Below are 22986 nucleotides of genomic sequence, written 5' to 3'. Positions count from 1 at the left end.
ACTGCTACGTAGGTACCTTAACGTTTATGTTTCGGGGTTTTCAGGACAGTCTTCAATAGAACATTAATAAATCAACGAATGGACACGATGCAATTAATAGTTCGTTTTTCAATTGTCTGGGGGTCTATGGGCTTGGATCTCTTTAAGTTTCATAATGATGATGGTGTATGGGATATTTTCGTAAAACTATTAAACACCCATGATCTCATTAAAGCTAAAGAATTAGTTGCTGTCTCCTCTTTGGAGAATCCGTAGAATCTCAACTGCTTCTGCTATAATGCATTACATACGGTTGGTTCTGATTGCTCTCAATAGTGAAGCTCGAGTGTCAAGCCACATATCTCCTTCATCTCAATATTACGTCCACCACTGTATTGGGTAGTGTAACGCTCCTTAGAGACAGACACGAATAGAACACTTGATCTGACTCGAATCACGTTGCAGATGACAAGTACGGAACATCATAGCGTATTGACGCTAAACACACTTATTTACTACAATGAGATGATGAAATACAATTCGCATTGATCAACTATAGGTACCTATAGTAAAACATACGTACCTAGGTATGAAGGACGTCGGGACTGTGAGATTGTTCGAAAGAGTCAAACAGCTCAAAGGCACGCTGCACCGACAGATATCACTTTGATGATTTTTCACATAAAAAAGATATGCAAGACTTTACATATAACACCTCCTACGTTTTTTATTAAGGAAAGCTTACCAATCAGAGGCTTATTAAATAAAACAGTTCTAAAATAGTTGATATTTAAATCACACGCGTGTTAAATCTAAATCCTCTTGCTAGATAATAAAATTAACATCAACACCATCATGTCCATCATAGACAGAGATATTTTTTTTTAGTTTTTCCACTTCCAGCCAGTATTATTGATTGAATAAAAACTATTTTAATTAATTTTATAAAAAAATCATCACAAATAGGTACATGGTCAATGTAATAATAAAAAAGTCCTATAAAATTCGATAATATTTAATAGACGAAGACACTAGATAATAATTATTTATTAGATGTGTGTGATTTAATTAACATGTTCATTTTTAATCCTCTATTTAATGGCTTTGAACCAACTTTGCTAAACCGATTACCTACCAGTTTGGCCTTAAAGGAAGCAGCAGATATAAAGGTTCATTGCTAAATAAAAGCCGAGAATTTCGACAACCTAGCAAGGTTAAGCTGTCTAGCCGCGGTGAGTTTATGAATGGCAGACCGTTTTCTAAACTTAGCGCAACTGTGCTATGTTAACGGATGGGTTACATTACCTAGGATTTGTACTTAGGTGAAGAATAGATAAACATTGCAGACATGCTCCTCACCATCGCAGATAGGAGGTATCTACTTACCTAGGAAACTAAACATACAAGGTACTGAAGAAATACTTACTCAGGTCTAATAGTAAATTCTTAAAATAGCAAATCTAGCCCTAAACTAAAAATCTGAGGTAGGTACGAACGTAGGTATACTTAATATAATTAAAAAAGAATTTACCTACCTACCTACTTTAAATTTCAACTAAATAGAATAGTTGAATACATAGGTAATTATGTTTACCTAGTCACAAGGCAAGGATACGTAATACGTAGGCCATCTACCTGTAAACTTTGTAACAAAACTTCAATATAGGTAGCTAATTAGTAAACGTAAAACACGACGATGAAGAAACCATAATTAGAGTTAACAAAGTTTTTATTTGTATTATTGCTCATCTATTAAAAAAAACGTCTTATTTATGGCACTGACTGTACGTACGTGCATGCTTGGGATCATTGAACTATTGATAGGTAGGTAACGAGATATAAAAACCTATTTGTAATGGAAGAGGTAGCGCCACCTTTTGAAATCACGAAACAACAGAGAAACACCTAAAAGTTTCCACAATAATGGTGCGTTCAGTCTAGAGGGCGCTAGGTAGTCGGATGTGCATGTGCAAAAATTGCGATAATAATGTCAAGGCCAATGCTAAAATTAATAAATGTGTTTACTACAAGTACTTATACCAATAAAATCAATACTATGTTTAACTTTAGCAACACATAAATGTAATAGGGCATAGTAATTAAGAGATTTGCCCTATATTTTCAAATACTAGTGTTGCTTCCGCGTCATAACCTCTTTGCAAAATAATATCTATGGATCTATGATTTGGACTAAATATTGCGTTTATTGATTAGTATTTGTATATTTTACATAACTGATTACTTTTCCTATGTCTAATCAATAATTCAAAAGATCTTCACAATGTTTCACACTTATAATAAGTGACTATCGCTGTTAATTCCGATTGCTAAATTTGAATTTGGCGCGTTACAGCGAGAAACGCATGAAGTTCGCGTTGCGAATCTGGCCGATTGATGTGAAAGATATTCCGAAGGCCGTGAGTGAACACGGAAATCGAGATGTGTGTGTGGTCAAAAAGACAGTGCAAGGTAGGGGTCGGGTGGCGTTTGTGATGGCAAAAATTTTGCAAATGGTGAGTTAGGAATTATTGACTTGTCGTGTCTCGGATATCGTATTGTTATGTGATGGTGAATTATTTGTGTGATTAGCGAAATATTTGGTGTTTATTGATATTAAAATTCTTAGATTCTGTGATACGGGATCGGCAAATGGCGCTACGAATAGCCAAAGTTGACACAACTACGCGTTTAGAAATCCCATACATCTTCGGTTGCCAATTTTTAGGCACGCGGCATGACCTGTGATAAACAACAAGTAGTGGTGCATCCTAAAATTCTTCATATCACTCGTATGGACCTAGCAACTGGGACATCCAGCTTGGCGATTATAACGGTGTCAGCATGTTGCGATTTTTTTGGCGAGCGGTACTACTTTTTTAAACTCGTTTATAGAGGCGGCTAGAGGTTTCCGCGTCCCGTAGGGTCGGTGGCCCCGCGATCGGACTCCTGGAGCTAAATTACATAATGTATAGGTGTTGTTTGGAGCATGCAACAAGTAGATATGTGTCGGCGGGCTAACTGTCAATGTGGAGTACAGTAAGCTCGTTGCCCGCGGCCCCCATTAATTCGAGCCGCTGATGTCACTTATCTCTCCGCTCTCCTATCTAGGCCCTATGGCCGCCAATTTTTTGCACATAGTATCTTAATGTAAATTTGATAACCGGCGCACGTCTCTAATTACCACTTGTTTAAATACTAAGTGATGCAAATCTAGGTTCGTTTACAGCAACTGTTCATGAATTTAAATTTTAGTCCTTCCATTGATATAACCTTGTAATTTTTGTCTGTGGATTGTTCATAGTTTTGTTCGAGTAACAATAATTGCTACAACCCTGATATAGTGATATGAAAATTATTTGCAGCACGGTCACTGACATTAGCACCAACGATGGACCAGCAATTCTGTTTGCGCTGGAACAACCACCCGAACAACCTGACTGATGTGCTTGCCAGCCTGCTGCAAAGAGAGGCTTTGTGCGATGTCACTCTTGCATGTGATGGGGAAACAGTCAAGGTAAGTTATATTCTTTCATACTTGTCTTTCAGGAATCAAAAATTCTAGTATTAAGTACAGCGTGATATTGTATTAATTGTCTAACTTTGATGACTTAAACTAGTGATTATGTTCTAATGGACATAAAACACCATGCATATTGAAATTGGAAGTAACTCTGTAGAGAAAATCCTAGTCACATGATTCATTTGTTTTAAAAAGTTAAATTATTACAATCTCCTCAGTAATGTTATGTCACATTGTAGGAAGTGTATGTAAATATTGATATTCTGTTTGTTGCACTCACATGCAACAGTTTATTATTATGCCACAACAAAATGCATTAAATAGTAAACAAACATGAGTAATACACTTGTGTGTTGTTACCTATTGTTGACAATGCTTTTTGAATGATTATTTCTTGCATTTACTAAACATATCAATATTTAACTTGTATTTTCTTTTTACATTTTTTATTAAACATGATTCACAACACATTTGTATAAAAGGCAGACAAAAAGAGTTGTGCTTATTATAATTTGTCACATTTTGAAATAAAACAATATTTACCTCGAACCAGGAAGATTTTACCTTATTTAATATGCATTAAACTCTTTAAAATTAACTACTGTTTCTCTTTGGTTACATAATATTTAGACCAGTTAAAAGTAAAGCGCTTTAGTATAGAATTTTATTTAGAAATATTGTAAATGATTAATTAATTCCAAGGACAGCAATAAAAGTGTCTAATGATATGTGCCTAAACGGCTAGATAGAGGAAGATAAGACACAAAATCTTGATTGTCATTACAGTCAAATTGCTACCTTAGGCCATCAAGTCAAGGTAGTCTTCATTGTAGATATTTAAATATTTGCTAATTTTGCAAGGTTATTCTTTCCTAAATTGGTTTTTTAAAATCTGAATACTATATTTTTGAATATAATTAGACACATTCTTGACTACATTAGACTTGTTTGTAACGCTATATCTTCATGTGACTAAGATTTAGTTTTGCACAATATTTCTAAACTGATGGAATACAGCGGTTTCTGAATGTTGAAGGAACTTGTTCCATATACAAAACGCCCTTAATATTTTGTAGCAGTAACAAAAGAATTTAATTATGAGAAGTAAAGGTCAATAACACATACTCTAGCAACTTCCTTTATACGCCATTTAAATTTAAATTCGACAATTAACTATGAAAGCTAAACTTTTATGCTAATAAAATGCAATTTGTTTGGTAGGTTGAAAGGAGTCTGCAGAAGATATGCATGTTTTTTACTTTCTAATTTTTATTGAAGTTGTTAAGCAGGTTTTAGGGTCTGGCACAACTAGATGTAACCGTTAAAGTTATATTAAGATGTTAGGTTATCTGGCTAGTTCTTTTTTCATTTTATTTAGGAAACCATTACAATATTATGTTATTATTTAACAAATAATTATAATTTCAAGATGAATCATTAATTGATAAATAAATATTCATCAATGTTTTATTATTCATGATGTTAAGATTTGTCTGTGAATCAGAAACACCTATGTATTTGTATTAAACCCCACAAGTACTGAAAAGTGAGGACAGTTGCAGGTAGTGATTAGTACCAAGGTCATTTTTGATAGATTTGATTGATAGTACTTACTATTCTTTTAAAGTTAATTTCAGAAATTGATTCAAAGGTTTCTGAGTAAGCCTTCAACATAAATATAACATTATGAATATGTCAGCCTATTTCTTCAATTAAATTAGAAAATTCTAACACCCCAATTAAAGGCAAATAGATTTTTGTTTTAATTTAATGCACTTCGCGGCACTAATGAATATTTATTTTAGTGCATCGAAAATATAAGTTTCGTTTTAATAATCACGCTAACTTCATAATAGGCATCTTTAGGGTCCGAAAGTACTTACGATTAAGTAGTCATTATTAAATAAACTAAAACTGTATCAGAATAAACTTATGAATAGAGACCACGTATGTCACTGGGCAATACTCCGTTGTCTATTTAGCGATTGCACCAATCGCTATTCTCCTACCCAATTTATTTTGGGTCAGCGACATTCGTTTTTTTTTCTCCATCCATCTTTATCAGTGTTCAACTCAGCGTTTTATTTCCTTCTTAACTGTGTCATCTTTCACATAAATTGTCCTCGCCCCGACGAACATATCTACCGAATTACAATTTATTCCGTAATCGAGATTTTGGAATTAAATCTCGATTACGGAATAAATTGTTTTTTACATGCCCATCCGTACGCTGCATTTATTACTGGCCGCAATGTTCATAAGTGTCAAATATATTTTAAAGTAATTTGTAGTGATATAAACGTACTTTTTCAACACAGTACTACATAATTATACACATAAGCACCTTTTTTGTTTCAAAAAATCAAAATCAGACCGAAAACCTAAAAAAAATTGGAAAGCAGCCTAGTTTATAAACCGATTGCATTAGCTGTAGGTGCGTGTCCTTAACTTTTCGTTAGCTGATTTCGACATGTGACTATAGGACACGGATACTAGAAATCCAAATAACCTGTCTGGTATGCAGGTTTTCAAGCGTTTTAATCGAATTATGTATCACTAATAACTTAATTATTCACTTAAATTTGACAACCTTCGGCCAGGTAGTGTTATGAAATATTTAAATGTTTAGTCTTTATATTATGCAATACCACTAAAAATCCACGCTGCCCTTTTTTTCGTTTATTTTCCTTATCATTCCTCTTTAATAATAAAATTAAATACATATTTCTAGAAACCGGTTTTGGGAGATTTTTTGTTTGTCGTTGACTAATAAATTCTAACTGCATTATTTCTCGTTTAAAAGGTTTTAAAATATCGGCAAAATTATCGAAGGTGATAAATAAAACAGCCAGTCGGACGGACACAGCTAAGTCTCACCAGTGGGTTCCTATAAACCTTTTTGGTACGGCTGCAACAGTAAATTTTACCGTTCCTCGCTGGAAACAAAGTAGAATATACGTATATCTTCTGAAATCCAGCACGATTTCTGTTAAATGTGTTAACAGTTGCTATGTATAACATAAAATTATGTACATGGTTATTAATTTATTATAACGCCTAAATTATTGGAATATTAGGTACATAGGCACAAAATGTTTCAGTCCGTATGTATGAGTCGTCAAGATATCAACGCGACTTTAATTCGAAATCTTAATTGATACGTGAAGATGATAAGAAAGCGTTTTGTTAGTATTTTGAGGCTTGAAATGTTTTTTCGCGGATAGCGAGTAATAATAAATTAAGTGCGGCGTTAATACGGAGGACGAGAAAACCTGCTGCCTACTCAGTAAATAGTGTAGCCAGGTACCGCTATCGAATGCACCACAAACGAAGACGGAATGTATTACGATATAAGATCGAAAATTTCTTTGCAAAGATTTTATGTCGATATTATAAAGTTTAAAGATAAATAAAATAGGACACGCCCAGGAAGCAGACCTGTCAGGTATTATCTAGGATTCTAGCGCAAACATCAAATAAAGCTTACAGTGAAAGTTAGTTTTTATGTCTAGCATGTATGTAGTACTTAAACCGAAAGGAAAGTTCTAAACAATTTATGGTCAAAATTATTACCACGGCAGTTTTTTTTTGTAAATCTTTCTTTCTCCTGCCCTGTTCCCAAATATTACTTGGGGTCGGCGCAATATGTCATTTTCTTCCATTTTCCCCTGTCACTCGTCATACTGACACTCACTCCCTTCCTATTCATATCATCTTTCAGGCAATCCATCCATCTTTTCTTAGGTCTTCCTCTTCCTCTCCATCCATCTACATTCATACTTAGCACACACTTTGTTGCATGCGTATCATCCCTCCTCATTACATGTCCATACCACGACAATCTTCTACTTCTCATCTTTTCTGTAACTGGCGCTACTTTCAGACTTCCTCTAATGTAATCATTCCTCACTTTATCCATTCTTGTAACACCACACATCCATCTCAGCATTCTCATTTCTGTTACATGCACTCTCTTCTCGTCCGTCTTTTTCAATGCCCAACACTCCGATCCATACAGGACGACAGGTCTAATGACGGATTTGTAAATTTTGCCCTTCAGTTTGAGGGGCATCCGCGGGTCACAAATAGCGCTAGTTACCTGTCGCCACTTCATCCATCCAGTATTGATCCGATGCGTAACGTCCCTGTTCACCTCACCGTCACTTTGGACGAGTGAACCAAGGTACCGGAAGTCGGAGCAAACTGGTAGGGGCATGCCGGCTAGGGTTATGGTCATGGGTCCCGAAATACCGCCAAAATCACAATGAAGGTATTCGGTTTTACTCCTGCTCACCTTTAAACCCACCCACCCATTTTTTGTAAATCAAGTATCAAAAATAATAATTAAAGCCTGTTTTTCGCCTCCGCCTTGCTACTTGATAACAAGACTATTGCTCCGAACTGCTTTGCAGTTTTTTTTTATTCGATATTAATGGAGCATTCCAACGTGGTTCCGTATGTTGGCCGTGGCGTGGCTAAACGGACTACGGCATACCTGAAACCACACGTAACTTAAATGTGCGTAAATATGGGCGTTCGTCGCGTAAAAAGACTTTTCTCCGAGCGTATGCTCCGATCATTGAGCGATTATATTTTCTTGATCTTTGGTTAATCATATATTTTTTTATTAATTCAGACAAATCCGATCGTTATATAAGTACATAGGACTAGCTAGACAAATACAAAGTTATGGAGAAGAGATAAATTTGCAATCATTCAGAATATAAGATTTAATTGCCTTACAAAGGCCCCAAAGTAAATATTAACGAGTTTTGTCTGAAAACCTATTCCGTGAAAAAACATTCACAACCTAATTGTAATAACAATAAGTCTGGCAAAATGGCAGTTATGCAGTGTTTCCATATTATAATGCTAACAAAATCGTAAAGACCTTCACATAGCTCTGCATCATTTCTTTTGTTTAAATTACACATGCTATTTTTAAAGTAAACTTGTGAAAATATGTTTTTGGGCTTGTTTCAGGCACACCAGACGATACTCTCCGCATGTTCCCCGTATTTTGAAAGTATATTCCTACAGAACTCTCATCCACATCCGATAATATTCCTCAAAGATGTACGATTCTCAGAAATGAAATCACTTTTGGATTTCATGTACAAGGTAAGTGTACATAGACTAAAATTAATAAAGAATTGCGTAATATTTAATGTGGCTGAAAACACAATATGCTCATTATTTCTGATATTTCAGGGTGAAGTGAATGTTGGCCAAAATATGCTACCGATGTTCCTAAAAACTGCTGAAAGTTTACAAGTTAGAGGTTTGACAGAAAATAATACATTGAATCCTAAGGTAAGTAACTAATTAACAAATATTTTTAAAGCATATTTATCTAGAAATAGCATTTAAATAAAATCCAGCTTTATGTACCTTGAATTTAGTACTATTCAGTTTCTAATAACACACACGCGTGAGAATTATAAATTAAGGCCACGAGTATTTTATCTCTACACATGGCAATATTCTTCGAATACTGAAGGAACTAAGAACTAATGTCATCTCACTGATATTGATTTCTCTTTTTACGTAAAGTAGCACGCATTGATATACACTTTATTAATTATCGCTCGTCAGCCTTGAAATTTTGATAGAGCAGTAACATCAAGTAAGCTTAGACCTTTAAATTAGAAATTTAAATTTAGTCAGTATCAAGACCAGTTTAGGCACGAATCTAGAAAAATAGTGTTAACTGGCTGTACTGTTCAGCAAAACATAATCCTAATTCGAAATTAAAACGATGACGATACAAGACCGTTATTCTCACCACGAAATAAAAAGATATGCAACCATAAACGCATCAACTCGATAAAAACCGTTGGAATATAGTCGCTCTTATAACATTAGGTTTTACAGTAGATTTCTTATAGTCGAATATAACTTTCGCCTATTATTAAACATATAACTTATTTTTAGTTTTGATTGTACTTATTTTTATATTAGTTCGCTCGTAAATGAATTTCATTTGGAAATTAAACTTCTTAAAATTTAACTTATTTTGAATGATCCAGGTCAAATCCTGTCCATTGTATAAAATAAAACAAAGTTGTAAATCACTTATTATAGACTAGCTTCTGCCCGCGACTTCGTACGCGGATCCTGTCCCTTATACCAGCGACTACGGGGTTAGCAAAATCAAAGATCTGAATCGTCTGATGTTGAATTTAAAGGGCCCGTTAACGGGAAAACAACGGAATACGCAAAATCATTCGAAACGTTCTATATATTTAACTTTTGTACGTCAACGGCAAAAGCACAGCAGACTAAACAAAACGCTAAGAACTAAAGCGCAATAGGCGTGACCATAGGGATAAAAGTAGTGATTCTGATTAGTCCGCATTTAAGTGGTTTTTCTGAACGGACCCTTAAATAACAAAGTAGTGGTGACCTAGTGTTTAGAGAACCAATCTCTCAAGTATGAGTGTGTGACTGCGATTACAGGTCTGGCAAGTACTTGCTAATGCAACTTTTCTTAGTTCGTATGTACTTTCTTAGAATATTTTGGACACCAATGACCGGTTTTTGGAGGAGCTGTCATTTCTAGTGTGTCCCGGCTGTCAATGAACATCCTTGGCAGTCGTTATGGGCAGTCAGAAGCCAGTAAGTGTGACCAGTTTTACCAAGAGGTATTGGGTTGAGCGGGTAACCGGGTTGTGGAGGTCCGATAGGCAGTCGTTTCTTGTCGTTTCTTGTTGTGTACTCAGTTGCATCGAAGCCGACCTTAACATAGTTGGGGAAAAGGCTCTTGAAGTAATAACAATAATAACAATGAGATTTAACGCAACAAAGTCGGAGAGCTCGTGATGTCACGTCTATGTAAAATTTGTGCTAAGAAGTGACTTAATACAAAATTCAAGCGTTTTGTATCTTCCTTGTTCTTTGTTTGTGAAAGAAAAAAAAACAATACTTGTCCATTATTTTAGGGTTATCTAAAAGACGGACTATTACTTTCTTTGATTCACCATGCTTATTTTGTATAATTTGTATCAGTAAACGTGTCCGACTCGCGAGACAATGAGTAGCATATTCTTTACTTGAGAAGTTCTCTAGACATATGGATGTAGATGCGTAAATATGCCAATGACGGAAGCGCGCTTCGCGATCCGATGAGATTTCCTCGGAGCAAGTAGCAGACTGATGTTCTCGAACAGCATCAAGTCCTTCCAAACGCTCTTCGGTATATCTTTGGGATCTTATGATTCTCTCCCTAAGAACATTGGAAAAGATTCGACCCATGGTAATAGTTTTATTGTGAAGAAGGTAACTGATCAATTAAAATCTAGCTGACTGCCCCCTCGCCCCCCGCGGTACTGAGTAGGCTACCCTGTCACGAAGATAAATGAAAAAGAATACAACACTCAAATAGCATTAAAACTCGAACATTCATTCTATAAAGTTTTGTAGTAAAAGAGTAAAATTGACGATGATATACCATCACCATTGAAAGTCTGTCCTAAACTATTACCGCCTTCACTGCTTGGAGGTACTTCCAGCTTATTATATCACTATACAGTGAAATTAGAGATAGCTTTCATTTCCACATCAGTTGTTTCTGATCTTCGATTCTCATAAGTCAACAGAAAATATACATCAGATCGAACAACTTTTGCTAAAACGTCATTTCAAGTGTAGTAGGGCACTTGGAGTTCAACTTGAGATGTTTTAGATCTTCGATTTTTGTAAGTCAACAGAGAGTGCTCATCAGATTGAACAACTTTTGCTAAAACGGTATTCCTATGTATGCTATTGTGTAACTGGGCTCTTGAAGTTCCACATCAGGTGTTCCAGATCTTCAATTTTTATAAGTCAATAGAGAGTGCTTATCAGATAGAACAACTTTTGCTAAAACGTCATACCCGTATATGCTACAGAGTAGCTGGGCTCTTGGGGTTCCACACCAGGTGTTTTAGATCTTCATTTTTTATAAGTCAACAGAGAGTGCTTATCAGATAGAACAACTTTTGCTAAAACGTCATACCCGTATATGCTACAGTGTAGCTGGGCTCTTGGGGTTCCACATCAGGTGTTCCAGATCTTCAAATTTATTCTCTCAACCGAGAATGCTCATCACGTGGAACAATTTTTGCCATGGCACCATTTTTGTATCTCTTATAGTTTTGTTGATCTGTTGCAGTTCTGCACCAGGTCTTCAAGTTTTGAAGATAAATTATAGCCTATATGTTGCCCAGACATCATACCGATACAACAAAGAAAAAATCATTGAAATCCGTCCAGTAGTTCCGAAGATTAGCGTGTACAAACAAACAGACATACAGACATACAGACATACAGACATACAGACATACAGACAAACAGACAGATTTTTTTTTTTGGATTTGTGCTCGATTACTGTTTCTGAACTCCACTCAATTATAATTTTTTTATTATATTCAATGTACAGACAAAGTTTTTTTACAGATTTATTATATGTATAGATTTTGCAAAGGCATCTCACTGAGTAACGTTTCAGTTTTTGGCCCAGACTCCACCAAATTCTGTGGATTGTTTAAACTTTTCCGCTTTGGTAACCTGAGCGTTGCTGTCATCTGTACCTAATGCAATTCGAGTTACATTGTTAGTAGTTTAATTTTAACATCAGTCAAAGAAGACGAGCACTGTAGAAGCATTGGTTGTATATTCTCAGTCGGAGGATCGGTCCACTCCGTCAGTGAGCGCCGAGAACCTCTCCCGCTCGGAATCGTTCGCCACGCCGCCCGCCGCGCACTGCGCGCCGCCCGCGCCGCACACGCCGCTGTCGGCCGCGCCGCCCGCGCACCCCTCCCATCCCTCGCACGCGATACCGCCCGAGAAGAGACGCAGAAAGAACTCCACGGTGCCTCGGGACGATGTCGATCTGTCTTACAGGCACTACGAGGTAAGCTGGACATTTTGCTAATTACTGATAAAATAATGCTAATATTTTAACACGTATTCGGTGTTGGCTGATAGCGGTCGTCCACCTTTGAAGCTAGCGAATCGCTTGAGTCGAGATATGGCAAAAATAAAGTCGAACCTCGACCATCCGAACTAATTGCGAAGGAGACTAAATCTTGTGAAACTGTCAGTTGTCGAATAATTGAGGTTCAATATGATGGTACAGGGCCACGTGAAGTCGGCAAAGTGTGGGTCGACGGGGTCGGGATCGGAGCCGTCGACGCCGCCGCCCGCGCACACGCCGCACCGCGCGGTGGCGCGCTCGCCCGCGCACACGCCGGCGCCGCTCGTCAAGCAGGAGCCCGACTCGCCCTACCCGCCGCACGCGCCCCACGCGCCGCACGCGCCGCTCGCGCCCTCCCTGCACCCGCCGCCGCCCTTCGACCAGACGCATCTCCAGGTACGACCACCGATCTACTTTTCAATTTCGTCATTTCATTTCCGTGTTGCGTCCATTCTCATTGCTTAACGTTGAGTACCGATAAAGCATTTAAATTATTTTAATGAGGATGATCTTTTTCTTCTGTTATTTTATCTATATTTTTCAAACGATCCGCGGATCTGTCAACAGGAAGGAAGGGATCTGCCTAATAAAAAACACTATCACAAATTATAAAGCAGAGCCTTTCCTTCTTTGTTGGCAGAGTACTGACTGGGATCGCACGGCTGACGCGGAAGAACCTAACCGCCAGTATTTGGATCTAAGCATTAAACGACCCGATAGCCACATTCTCGCTTCGATCCTCGCTTTACCGCCCCAACAAATTACACCGCCACCAAAAACGACGAGACGGTCGCCTATTAATTCTAAAAAAGGCGGGAAATTCCGCATAACTTGGTTGACTCTGTACCCATGGCTGCAATATGACAAATCTCAAAACATTATGTACTGCACTTACTGCAGAAGATGGTCACACGAGCTGACGGTCAACAGGACTTCATTTGTAGAAGGCAACTCTAACTTTAGGCTAGAAATAGTGAATCATCACGATAAATGCAAAGCTCATAAATTTTGTCGAGATCGTGAACATTCAAATAATATAAATGTTTTGTCAAGTAGTGAAGCGCCTTGCGACGAGTAGACAATTTAAAGCCACTCTTCCACTTATTATAAGGTGCTAACTAATTATTTAGAAACTGAAACAGGGATAAACTATTTTCAATTCTAACTATAGCGCTTAAACTCTTTCAAAAATTGGCACCTATCAACATTCTTTTTCTGGGTCAAAATGTAAACACAATGCGATTGACCTGACATACAAAAAAGCTTTACATTGATGCAATCACTAGCATTATTCTGACATTGTACTCAGTAATGTAAAAGACTTAATTTAAATATTTCATTATAGATCTATAAAAATCGTGTCAAACACAAAGTCAGGCTTTGTTATATAATTTGCGTATTTAATAAGACTTTCACTTATGTATGAATAATATTAAATTAAAATGAAGACATTGGCAAGAGTTACTATGTATATTTGATTCTTTCAAACTATATTTTTTCACTTAAATGCATTTATTTATACAGAAGATTTTATTTAACTCTTGGACTGGATTAACTATTCCATTTGATGTAAAATTTATGAGTGTAAAACACCGACCTTACTTATAAAGTAAATTATGTATAAAATAAAGTATATTATTTAGATGTCGATTTATTTATTTATTCTTGTTTAATAAACGACCCTCTTTTAAAACTTTAAACCAGCATAGATTAAGTAAATTAAATACAAAAAAGATGTTTTTTAGCAACTCAGTTATTAATAAGAATAAGCTAATAAATTATCATCTTTCGAAGCTACAAAAGACAGCCCCTAGAACCTTTGTCTGAAAGAATTGGCGAACTTGCTTGATGCAAAAGAGAATAGTTATGTAATTTTTTGCTGACTTTTCAGGGAATGGCAGTAACAGAAATGGCATCGATACTGAACCAGCAGAGTCTTAGCAACGAGTGCAACGACAACGAACCGATGTTGCAACCCCATCCGGACCAGACAGACACCATAGATGGTGAGTTATCTTGTATTTATACTTCCGCTACCGACAGACCTGTGAATATTACTTAAAAAGAAAACAATATAGCAATTATTGAGAAATTAAGCGTTTACAAACTACTGTTTATCTCGCAGTTTTGTTGGTATAGGAACATAAAAATCTGTCAAATGTTAACATACAAATATCAATAGGTCTCAATGAATTACATGTCAATAGCTCGGTCACATTACCTTGAAACATATAATAATAACTCATTTGAATGCTAACAATTGACAAGATCTTATTGCCTGTTAAAAAGGTGTTACTTAAAGCTTTACCGTTTATTTTACCCAGCTTTTTGTAAATAAGCGTAGCCAGATAATTCATCCATATAAATAGTGGGTTGGAATCTCTGGTGTTGGAACTTCTGGTTACTAGAAGCATGATGATAACACCCGCCGCATGTCACCCGTTGTTGCTTACCATCCCATCGTTAATTTGCACTGATCATAGACGCTTTATTATTCTTTTCTACTTAGAACGATACGCTTTTAGATATTTTCTTTTTACTTTTTATGAAGAAAACGGTGTCATAAGATTTCTGATTGATAAAGATTTGGCGCCCCCGAGGGTTATAGGTCGTGCAATTTTACAATAATTGGAAAATTATTTAAGGCTCAAACATGATTACTATGCATAATTTATGTATTTGTAATTTTAAGGAAATTATAAGTGTATACCCAGTGGGTGTAAAGACATTTCTAGCTTAAGGGTTGCATGCAAGGTGAAAGGTATCATATCAAAAGGGAGTGCAAGAATGTGTTGCCGAAAATGAATTGTGTCAGTGAAAGAAAACGCATGCCAACTAAATGAACCAGCAGTTAAGATATTACGTATCTTACAGGTGAAAATTATGGCGTTGATGAAAATAAAAAACCATGGGAACCATTTAGAAATAAATTAGCGAGTGTAGAAAATATTGTGAAAACGTTCGGTTTGGCCTTACAGAACAGACCGTTCAGTGTTCCCGAGTCTTGTAACATTTGTGGAAAACTAGTTAATAACATAAAAAAGCATATGAAATCTCACAACCCTGAGCAGCATAAGTGTCCTATGTGTCCCATAACGCTCACACGAGCTGACAACTTGAAGCGACACCTGCGCATGAAGCATTGTTCTGTTTTAAACTCTGATAATTTGTCCAATATACAGAAGAAGTGCGAACTAAGTTAGAATTTCTAAGTTTAGCTAATCAACTAAGTTTCAGCAATCTCATTGCTTAAAAATCTCACAAATTGTTAGTCCTTAATGTTTTGCGATCTCACTAGTGAGTGAAGCAATCGCCATAGTGAAGCAATCTCATACTCATTCTAGGGTTGCGTTTTAATTGTTAACATAACCTTTCTGCCTATTAACTTTCTTACTAATCTAAACTACAATAACATGATGGGCTTCTTAACATTTGTAATTAGAATTAAGGTGTGGTGTGATTTTGTTATCGTTTTCTTATTGTTTTAATGAATTTATTATTTCATTTTAAATTAATTCATTCATTTTAACTTGATATTAGATCAATTTGTGTAGTAAAAAAAAGAGTTTTAAAAAGCGCCTTTCCCAAATTGAAACGTTCAACACATAGCTTTTTGAAGTTGTTTAGTAATATAGCGTGAATAACTTCACATAAAAAAAAAATAAAACAAAACCAGCTTCTTGCAATTCTCACAGGTGTTGAATGTTAAATAGTAGAAAATAGCTTATCTCGATAAAAACTTGAAAGGCGTAAAATCTTATAGACATAACTTTTTTCTTTTTTAAATTAACCAGAATTTTGTGTATTGTGATAGTAGCATTGTGCTCAAACAACCTCGTGTGTTAACAATCATGTAATTATTTATTTTAGTATTTGTATTAAAATTGTACCAAAATTGCTTTTGCTGTGAAAAAGTTTAAGTTTTTATGTAATTAATGTTTTCAACTCAACTGATCGGCCTCTTTCAAAAACTTTACTTTCGTATAATTTTAATGGGTTTGGTAAAGTTATTTTTATTCAGAACAAAATTTTGAAGCTTAGAATAAATCGGATATAAAGGAAATAAAGTGCAAAATGGGAATATAGTAAGTACGTAATAAATATACATTCTTTTGGCACAGGGCATACAAAATTGTTGCATTCTATTGATAGCTAATATTTTGTGGTCTTGTTTGTCTAGAAAATTGCAGATCAATTGAGGTGCCTTATGAATCAATTTCGGCTCAAAAGTTTGTACAAACTTAATGATCTCTGTTTGTTCCTTATAGTATTATAAAATGATGTCAGTTACTATTACTGATGTCCAAGACTGACTTATGTGATTTAGGATCATACCTCTTAATTTTAATTTATTTCCCATTTACTCCAATTAAATTCGTATGTAAGTCTATCGTTATTGTGTGTTTGTTGCAAATATATTCCTTTATTTATACCACTTTTCTTTTCATTTCATCCTCTATCCATGCTTTCTTTATATTATATAGCAGACCTATTTCTCTCTATAAATCGCGTTCTGCATTACAGGCTTGGTGACAGTTATTAACAAACTCTCATGCAAACGTAACACTTACAATAACAAACACCATTTCTTCAGTATCATTGATTCATTTATGCATGGATCTCCATTGAATATTACTATTTTGTTACAAATCAATAATTTACGAAGTTTTGTTTTCAATTTTATTAAATATTATTAACGCTTTTATACTATAATAGTTCTAGGAAAGGCATAGTACAGCGTTAACAGTTAATTAAGGCTTAAATAGTGCTAAAATATTGTAAACATTGTTTGGATAAATTCTTGATTTTGCAAAATGTTTTAAATTCGTTTGTTATAATGAAAGAGTTGATTGTGAACCTCGGAATGGGTCGCATCACGTAGCTAATGCCCCAGTGCCATCGGTCCCGGACAAGGTGCTGACACCTCTCTCGTAGCGTAACGCGTCGCGGCAGGTGGACTGCGGCATTGAGCCGCGTGACGCGCCACAGGCGAGTGTAGTGTGGAGGAGTGACGCATCGCTGGTTGCAGGCTCGAAGGGCTGGCACATGCGGCTGACGTTCGAGCGCGTGGCGGGCGCGCTCAACCTGCACCGGTGCAAGCTGTGCGGCAAGGTGGTGACGCACATCCGCAACCACTATCACGTGCACTTCCCGGGGCGGTTCGAGTGCCCGCTGTGCCGCGCCACGTACACGCGCTCCGACAACCTGCGCACGCACTGCAAGTTCAAACACCCCGCGTACAACCCCGACACGCGCAAGTTCGAGCCGCCCGCGCCGCCCGCGCCGCCGCACGCGCCGCTGTTCGCCAACCCGCTGGACGCGGGCTTCGACTGATTGTCCATGTACTGGCTCGGCCTCGACGCTCTGTGAGCGCGCCCCGACCCAGCTCAGACTCTGTCGTTGTTGATGTGTCAAAATTTTAACGGACCGTCTCGCGTCGAAACCGCTTCCTATTTAGGATTAAGCTGAAGTGCTATTACTTAAACGGGCCTTTCTTAACTAGCCCGCACACGGCGGGCGACTCGTTTTAGTATCGTCTCGGTTGTGCGTTTGACTTGCCCCAGTGTGATCTTGTATAAGATTCCTTGTCTGGAATGTACCTATGTCGATGTTACTGAAATAATGACTCGAAGCGTATGTAGTAGGTAAGCAAATTTTTTTCTATACCAATCGCTATACGGGAACGGGCAAAAGCAATAATATGATGTTAATTTTACTATTACCATATTATTTTTTATATTGTATCGATAGGAACCTTAAGATATTAAGAATATACATTATATCGAGTAGCGGTGCGACCGCGAAGTGATGCTGGCTATTAGCGGTGGCCCAGGTACGGGCTCACACTTTCTTGTTATATTTATTCATTAGATAGGAAATTATGAGTTTCCTGTAGCTAATTGTATTTATGTTATTGAATCCTGTGGGTGGTATGGAACGACATCAGAAGGATATTTGGGGACTGGCAAGAGATTGTGATTAGTCGTTGGTCAACGACGTATAAATATTGACTGAATCTCAGTGTAGATGCATTTGTAACTCTATGAGGCCTTTGCAAGATGGATAATTATTAAGGATTTGTGATGTATTAAAAGGATAGCGCCTAAGGAAACATACGAAAAGATTTTTATACTAGACTAGTTGATCTATTTACGGAGATTGTTTTTTTATACTTAGATATATTCTATTGTCTGATTTAATATACTTTTATATTTATATAACTGCATATATAATATGATTTATTAGTGTTGTTTGTTTTTAATCGATTCATCTTATAGTAACATTTGATTTCGTTTATATTGAGTTGTCGGTTAAAAGTAATCGAGTTGAGATGTTAACATGTTTTATTATTTTATCGTTGGTAGGTGTTTAGTTGTGGTACCGGCGACGCGCCGCGAGTGGCCGCCCGGCCGTCGCCCACTCGTGTGATCGGTGCTTGGGGTCAAAGACCTCTTTCAATCAATTAATATAAGTTAGGATGGAACGTTTGGAGGTTGCGCATTTAGTAACTAATATTGGCATTCTACGATTGGGACTAACCTAGCGTTTATGTATGTATTTTTCAATTAAGGTTTAAGATTGTTACATTTTTAGCTAAACACTTTAGAGTGGTACGGTAACTGAAATGTGATAAAAAGGAATGGTGCTAGAACCAAGAGTGTTAACACGCTACGATTCGACTCCTATTATAATATTATTAATGTTTTAATGATTAGTTACTTTGCATTAAATGTAAGGCATCTAGCATCCAATTGAGGTCGCATCTGTCTGGTCAACGGGTACATAATGCATGGATCGTTACACGCCTAGAGATTACAGTATCACTCGAGATTTTACCTTAATTTTTTCAGAGATCTTCAAGTTTACTAGTACATAAATATATAATGATAAGACACCATTTACATAATATATGAATCTGATCCTTGCCTACCAAATATAAAACGTTCATTGATGGAGTTAGGAATTTATCACATCCAAATAGTGAATCCATGATCGTTTCCCATAACTTTAGTTGTGGCGTTAGTGCTGTTTAGTAGCTGTGAACATGCAATTCCACTTGTGCAATTTTTTGAAAATAGTCATAACTTATAGCTAGATTATACAATTGACTATTGAATATAGGGGCCCACTCGATATATAAGCACGAAGCTCATGCGTCCCTGTATATATGAAGTCACCAAACATTTCTTCCATAAAGATTTTATATTTACTTTAAGGATATCAAAGATTTTTATACCTACTGTTCATAGTATGTGGGCGCTTATTATTTGATAGCATTTCATACTCAGTGCAATATTACTAGTTATTTAATTACGTAACCAAACTAAATGATATTTTAAAAAGTATATAATTAATATCATTGAAAGAGAGTAACTACCTATTTGTATTTACATAAGTGAACTACTCCTAATTTCTATTTCTACTTAGTGAATCGCAGTTTGGGTTACGGTGATGTACAGGTTTTATAGCTGGTAATATTAATAATTAGCTTGTGTACCTCTGCCAATCGTAATAGTTGTGTACTATTTAATAATTTATTGTCGCGCAAGTTAAACTCTATTGTTGAGATAGATCATAGCTATCCGTAGGGGTCCCATTGCCCCGCGACTCGGGGTCAGCTGATCTCCCAGTCTCTGCCCACGCGTTAAACGCTTCATCTAATCGTGAATGCATTTTTATATTACTATCACTCGAGACCAATTTTTAATATTGAATTTGCTATAGCAAATTGATTGATTAGTAACATAGAATATTATTTTAGATATTTTAGGTTAGGATACTATGATAGTGTCTGGCCAGAATATTTTGGAGAATCACACCGTTTGGCTCAGAAAATATCTACCTTTGATCTCTTTTCAGCTTTCAAAAAGTATGCAACTTAATAATTGTAATGGTGACCACATTCGGACTTAATGAAAGCTAACTTTATGCCATATGGAATTTTATACATAAGGTTAACGAATTACTAAATTTAGTCTTATGAAATTGAGGTCTTGTAGACCTAGTCACTTATTTGGCCAATCTATTGAATATTCCAATTTATTGTATATTAAAATTTACATTTGTATCACAAGGATGTGATCTTATCATTTGAATCAATGGAGTGCAGGACGAGCTCTAAGGTTATTTCAGGATAGCAATGGTCTAGTTATGTTTATTTTGTTTCTTCTTTATAACATTAGCAAATTTGTTATAGTGTCGTATATCACAATAGTGTAATACTAATAGGGAGGGGGTGTCAAATCGTGTACCTCACAGCTGACGATTAGTCTTGTTATATTATTACATGAAATTTTATGAACGATTTGTTGTTTATGAATATTTTGTTTGATGTCTTGGTTTGATGCCTCCGTTAAAAGTTTAATTTAAATAATTTTGTTTTATGCAAGCAGTTAATGCAATTTTTTTTTCACATTGTTTGATGTTATGTAATGCAATTTTAACATGTTGCAAACTCCTGCATTTATCTGTTGTATTTATTACTAATTTTTACATTAAATTGTGGTATGTTACAAATCCGTGTAGTTTCAGTTGTGCGTTTCACATGCTCCACACCCACCCGCAAAGTATAGCGTATATACTGTACAACCCTAAGCACGGCATTGTCGTGTAACCAAAGGCCCATGTCTCGTGCTACGTGAGCGTGACGCGTGTGAGAGCGGCTGTGTAGGCTGGTGCTGGCACGTTGTTGTTCGCAGAGCGCGCGCACGTGCCGGCCGCGCCCTACTCGTACCACAGCATGTTCGTGGCCGTGGCCGACAGCGCGGCGCTGTGGCGCTGCAAGTCCTGCGGCAAGGAGGTGTCCAACCGCTGGCACCACTTCCACAGCCACACGGCGCAGCGCTCGCCCTGCCCCTACTGCCCCGCCACCTACAGCCGCATCGACACGCTGCGTTCGCACCTGCGCCTCAAGCACGCCGCCATGTTGCTCAAGCACTAGGCGACACACAAACGCCCCCGACCCCTGCAACGCGCTCATTACATCGAGCGCATCTTTGTTTCTTGTTAAATGTGAGTAGTCCTTAGTTACATTGACGTGCTGCACGCATGATTTACTAAGTAATTATAAAATGTGTTTTATCGCACGTTTTCGTGCGCTATATTTATATTGTTCTCTATGAGTAAGATATTGAATTTTGTTACAACTAATTTTAACTAACAGGGTAAATTACACAGTAAGATACTGGAAAGTTAACGATTTTAGGCTCAGTTTAGTTAGTCAAGGAACAGTTAAGTTTTTTTAATAGATTTTTAACATTTATTTACCAGGAGGAATCGAGGTGTTAAGACACCTTTCAACATTTTCTTTGAAACTTGTAAGTAGCTAAATTCAACACCTTCAATGTTAACAATAATCGTATGTAAAGTGTAGGTAAGTGAAACATATTTATTTGCAAGTAATTTATACATAAAGGAATGAAGACTGAAACGGTAACAACATGTGATTGATTTTAAGAGGGAGAGACGGTATGGTCTGAATGTAAATATTTGTTAATTGGTAAATATTAATCATCAAAATTTTAGGTAGCAAAATATCTTGGAACTTAATGCGTGTTCAAAATTTAAATTAACATTTAAACACGATCTTATAGTAGTCTTATGTATTATAAATTATATTTTTGTATAAATATTGTCTGCGGTTATCGCATAACTTTAAGGGTATTTAGGGGTTTACACTTGACTTGCAACTATAATAACATTCCAGACTAGTTACCACGAGTTCATCTTTAATTTTCCGAATTTGCTATCTGCTATCAGATTTTCTGACTATTGGAATATGCTGATATTAAAAGCGTGTCAAAATAATTAGTAAAGGTATAACTTCAATGCTGCTTCGGACTTCTTTGAGTATAAAATATTTTAAGTAGATAGTGACCAGACTAATTGTTGTGACTTTAGCTTAATAACTAAAATGAAACGTGTTTAATTAATGAAAAAGCTATTGTAAATTAGTTCGCTTAATTAATTAAGTGTCGTATTTTAAAACAGATAATTGTGTGAACTTAGCACATCGTTTAATTGTCTAAGTGAATATTTAGCTTTTAACGGTCCAACATAGCATTCGTAATTATTGTATGTCATATTGATGTAGGTACAGAATAATATTACATTGAATCTCATCAAATATCAGTAATTCATTTATCAGTATTATATCTTTAGATGAATAATGCATAGGTAGTCATTAATTGATGTCATAAGTCCCAATCTAAGAATGTAGGTTAGTTAACGTAGCAATGTGAAGTCATCTGTAACAAAGTGCTTGGCTAGTCACACCCACTTTTCTAGTTAATATTTTTATTGTTGAAGTATGTTGTTTCTTTCTATTATTGTTTTGTTATCATAGTTTTAAATACCTATATCTCTTTCTGATTATGCAATATTTTGCAGCTGCCGCAATCATAATGTTTTAGGGTTCTACAAGTGAAGTGATTATAAACATTACCTACTTGTATAATTATAAAAAATATTCACTTATTTAATGCTCTAAATAAATACATAAATACATCACTTCGAACTGGTGTTTCTTTTA

At 36.2% G+C, this 22986-nt stretch overlaps 1 protein-coding gene across 6 annotated transcripts; it reads left to right on the top strand.

Moving 5' to 3' along the window:
• Nucleotides 1-2375: 2375 nt before the first annotated feature.
• On the top strand, nucleotides 2376-22971 carry LOC124634611 (sex determination protein fruitless). 6 transcript variants are annotated; one of them, XM_047170254.1, is made up of 8 exons: nucleotides 2376-2492; nucleotides 3342-3493; nucleotides 8483-8620; nucleotides 8711-8812; nucleotides 12162-12392; nucleotides 12618-12851; nucleotides 14347-14461; nucleotides 15330-16887. In XM_047170254.1, exons 2-8 carry the CDS (start codon nucleotides 3368-3370, stop codon nucleotides 15656-15658), a joined length of 1275 nt encoding a protein of 424 aa, XP_047026210.1. In that variant the 5' UTR covers nucleotides 2376-2492; nucleotides 3342-3367; the 3' UTR covers nucleotides 15659-16887. The 6 variants fall into 6 exon arrangements, with proteins under 6 accessions (XP_047026210.1, XP_047026213.1, XP_047026215.1 ...); XM_047170259.1 differs by lacking the exons at nucleotides 2376-2492; nucleotides 15330-16887 and adding exons at nucleotides 2507-2844; nucleotides 21155-22971; XM_047170253.1 differs by lacking the exon at nucleotides 2376-2492 and adding an exon at nucleotides 2507-2844.
• The last annotated feature ends 15 nt before the right edge of the window (nucleotides 22972-22986 follow it).

Source organism: Helicoverpa zea, chromosome 11 (assembly GCF_022581195.2).
Source record: "Helicoverpa zea isolate HzStark_Cry1AcR chromosome 11, ilHelZeax1.1, whole genome shotgun sequence".
NCBI classification, from domain to species: domain Eukaryota; kingdom Metazoa; phylum Arthropoda; class Insecta; order Lepidoptera; family Noctuidae; genus Helicoverpa; species Helicoverpa zea.
Note: the sequence above shows the minus strand (reverse complement) of the source record. Positions and strands in the feature narration are given on the sequence as shown.

What these genes read in the sequence shown, in the direction of transcription:
- LOC124634611 (XM_047170254.1), top strand. Translation starts at nt 3,368, where the DNA reads ATGGACCAGCAATTCTGTTTGCGCTGGAACAACCACCCGAACAACCTG. An exon ending in GTGATGGGGAAACAGTCAAG is followed by an intron (nt 3,494 to 8,482) that starts GTAAGTTATATT and finishes GGCTTGTTTCAG; the next exon opens with GCACACCAGACGATACTCTC. An exon ending in CCAGACAGACACCATAGATG is followed by an intron (nt 14,462 to 15,329) that starts GTGAGTTATCTT and finishes CGTATCTTACAG; the next exon opens with GTGAAAATTATGGCGTTGAT.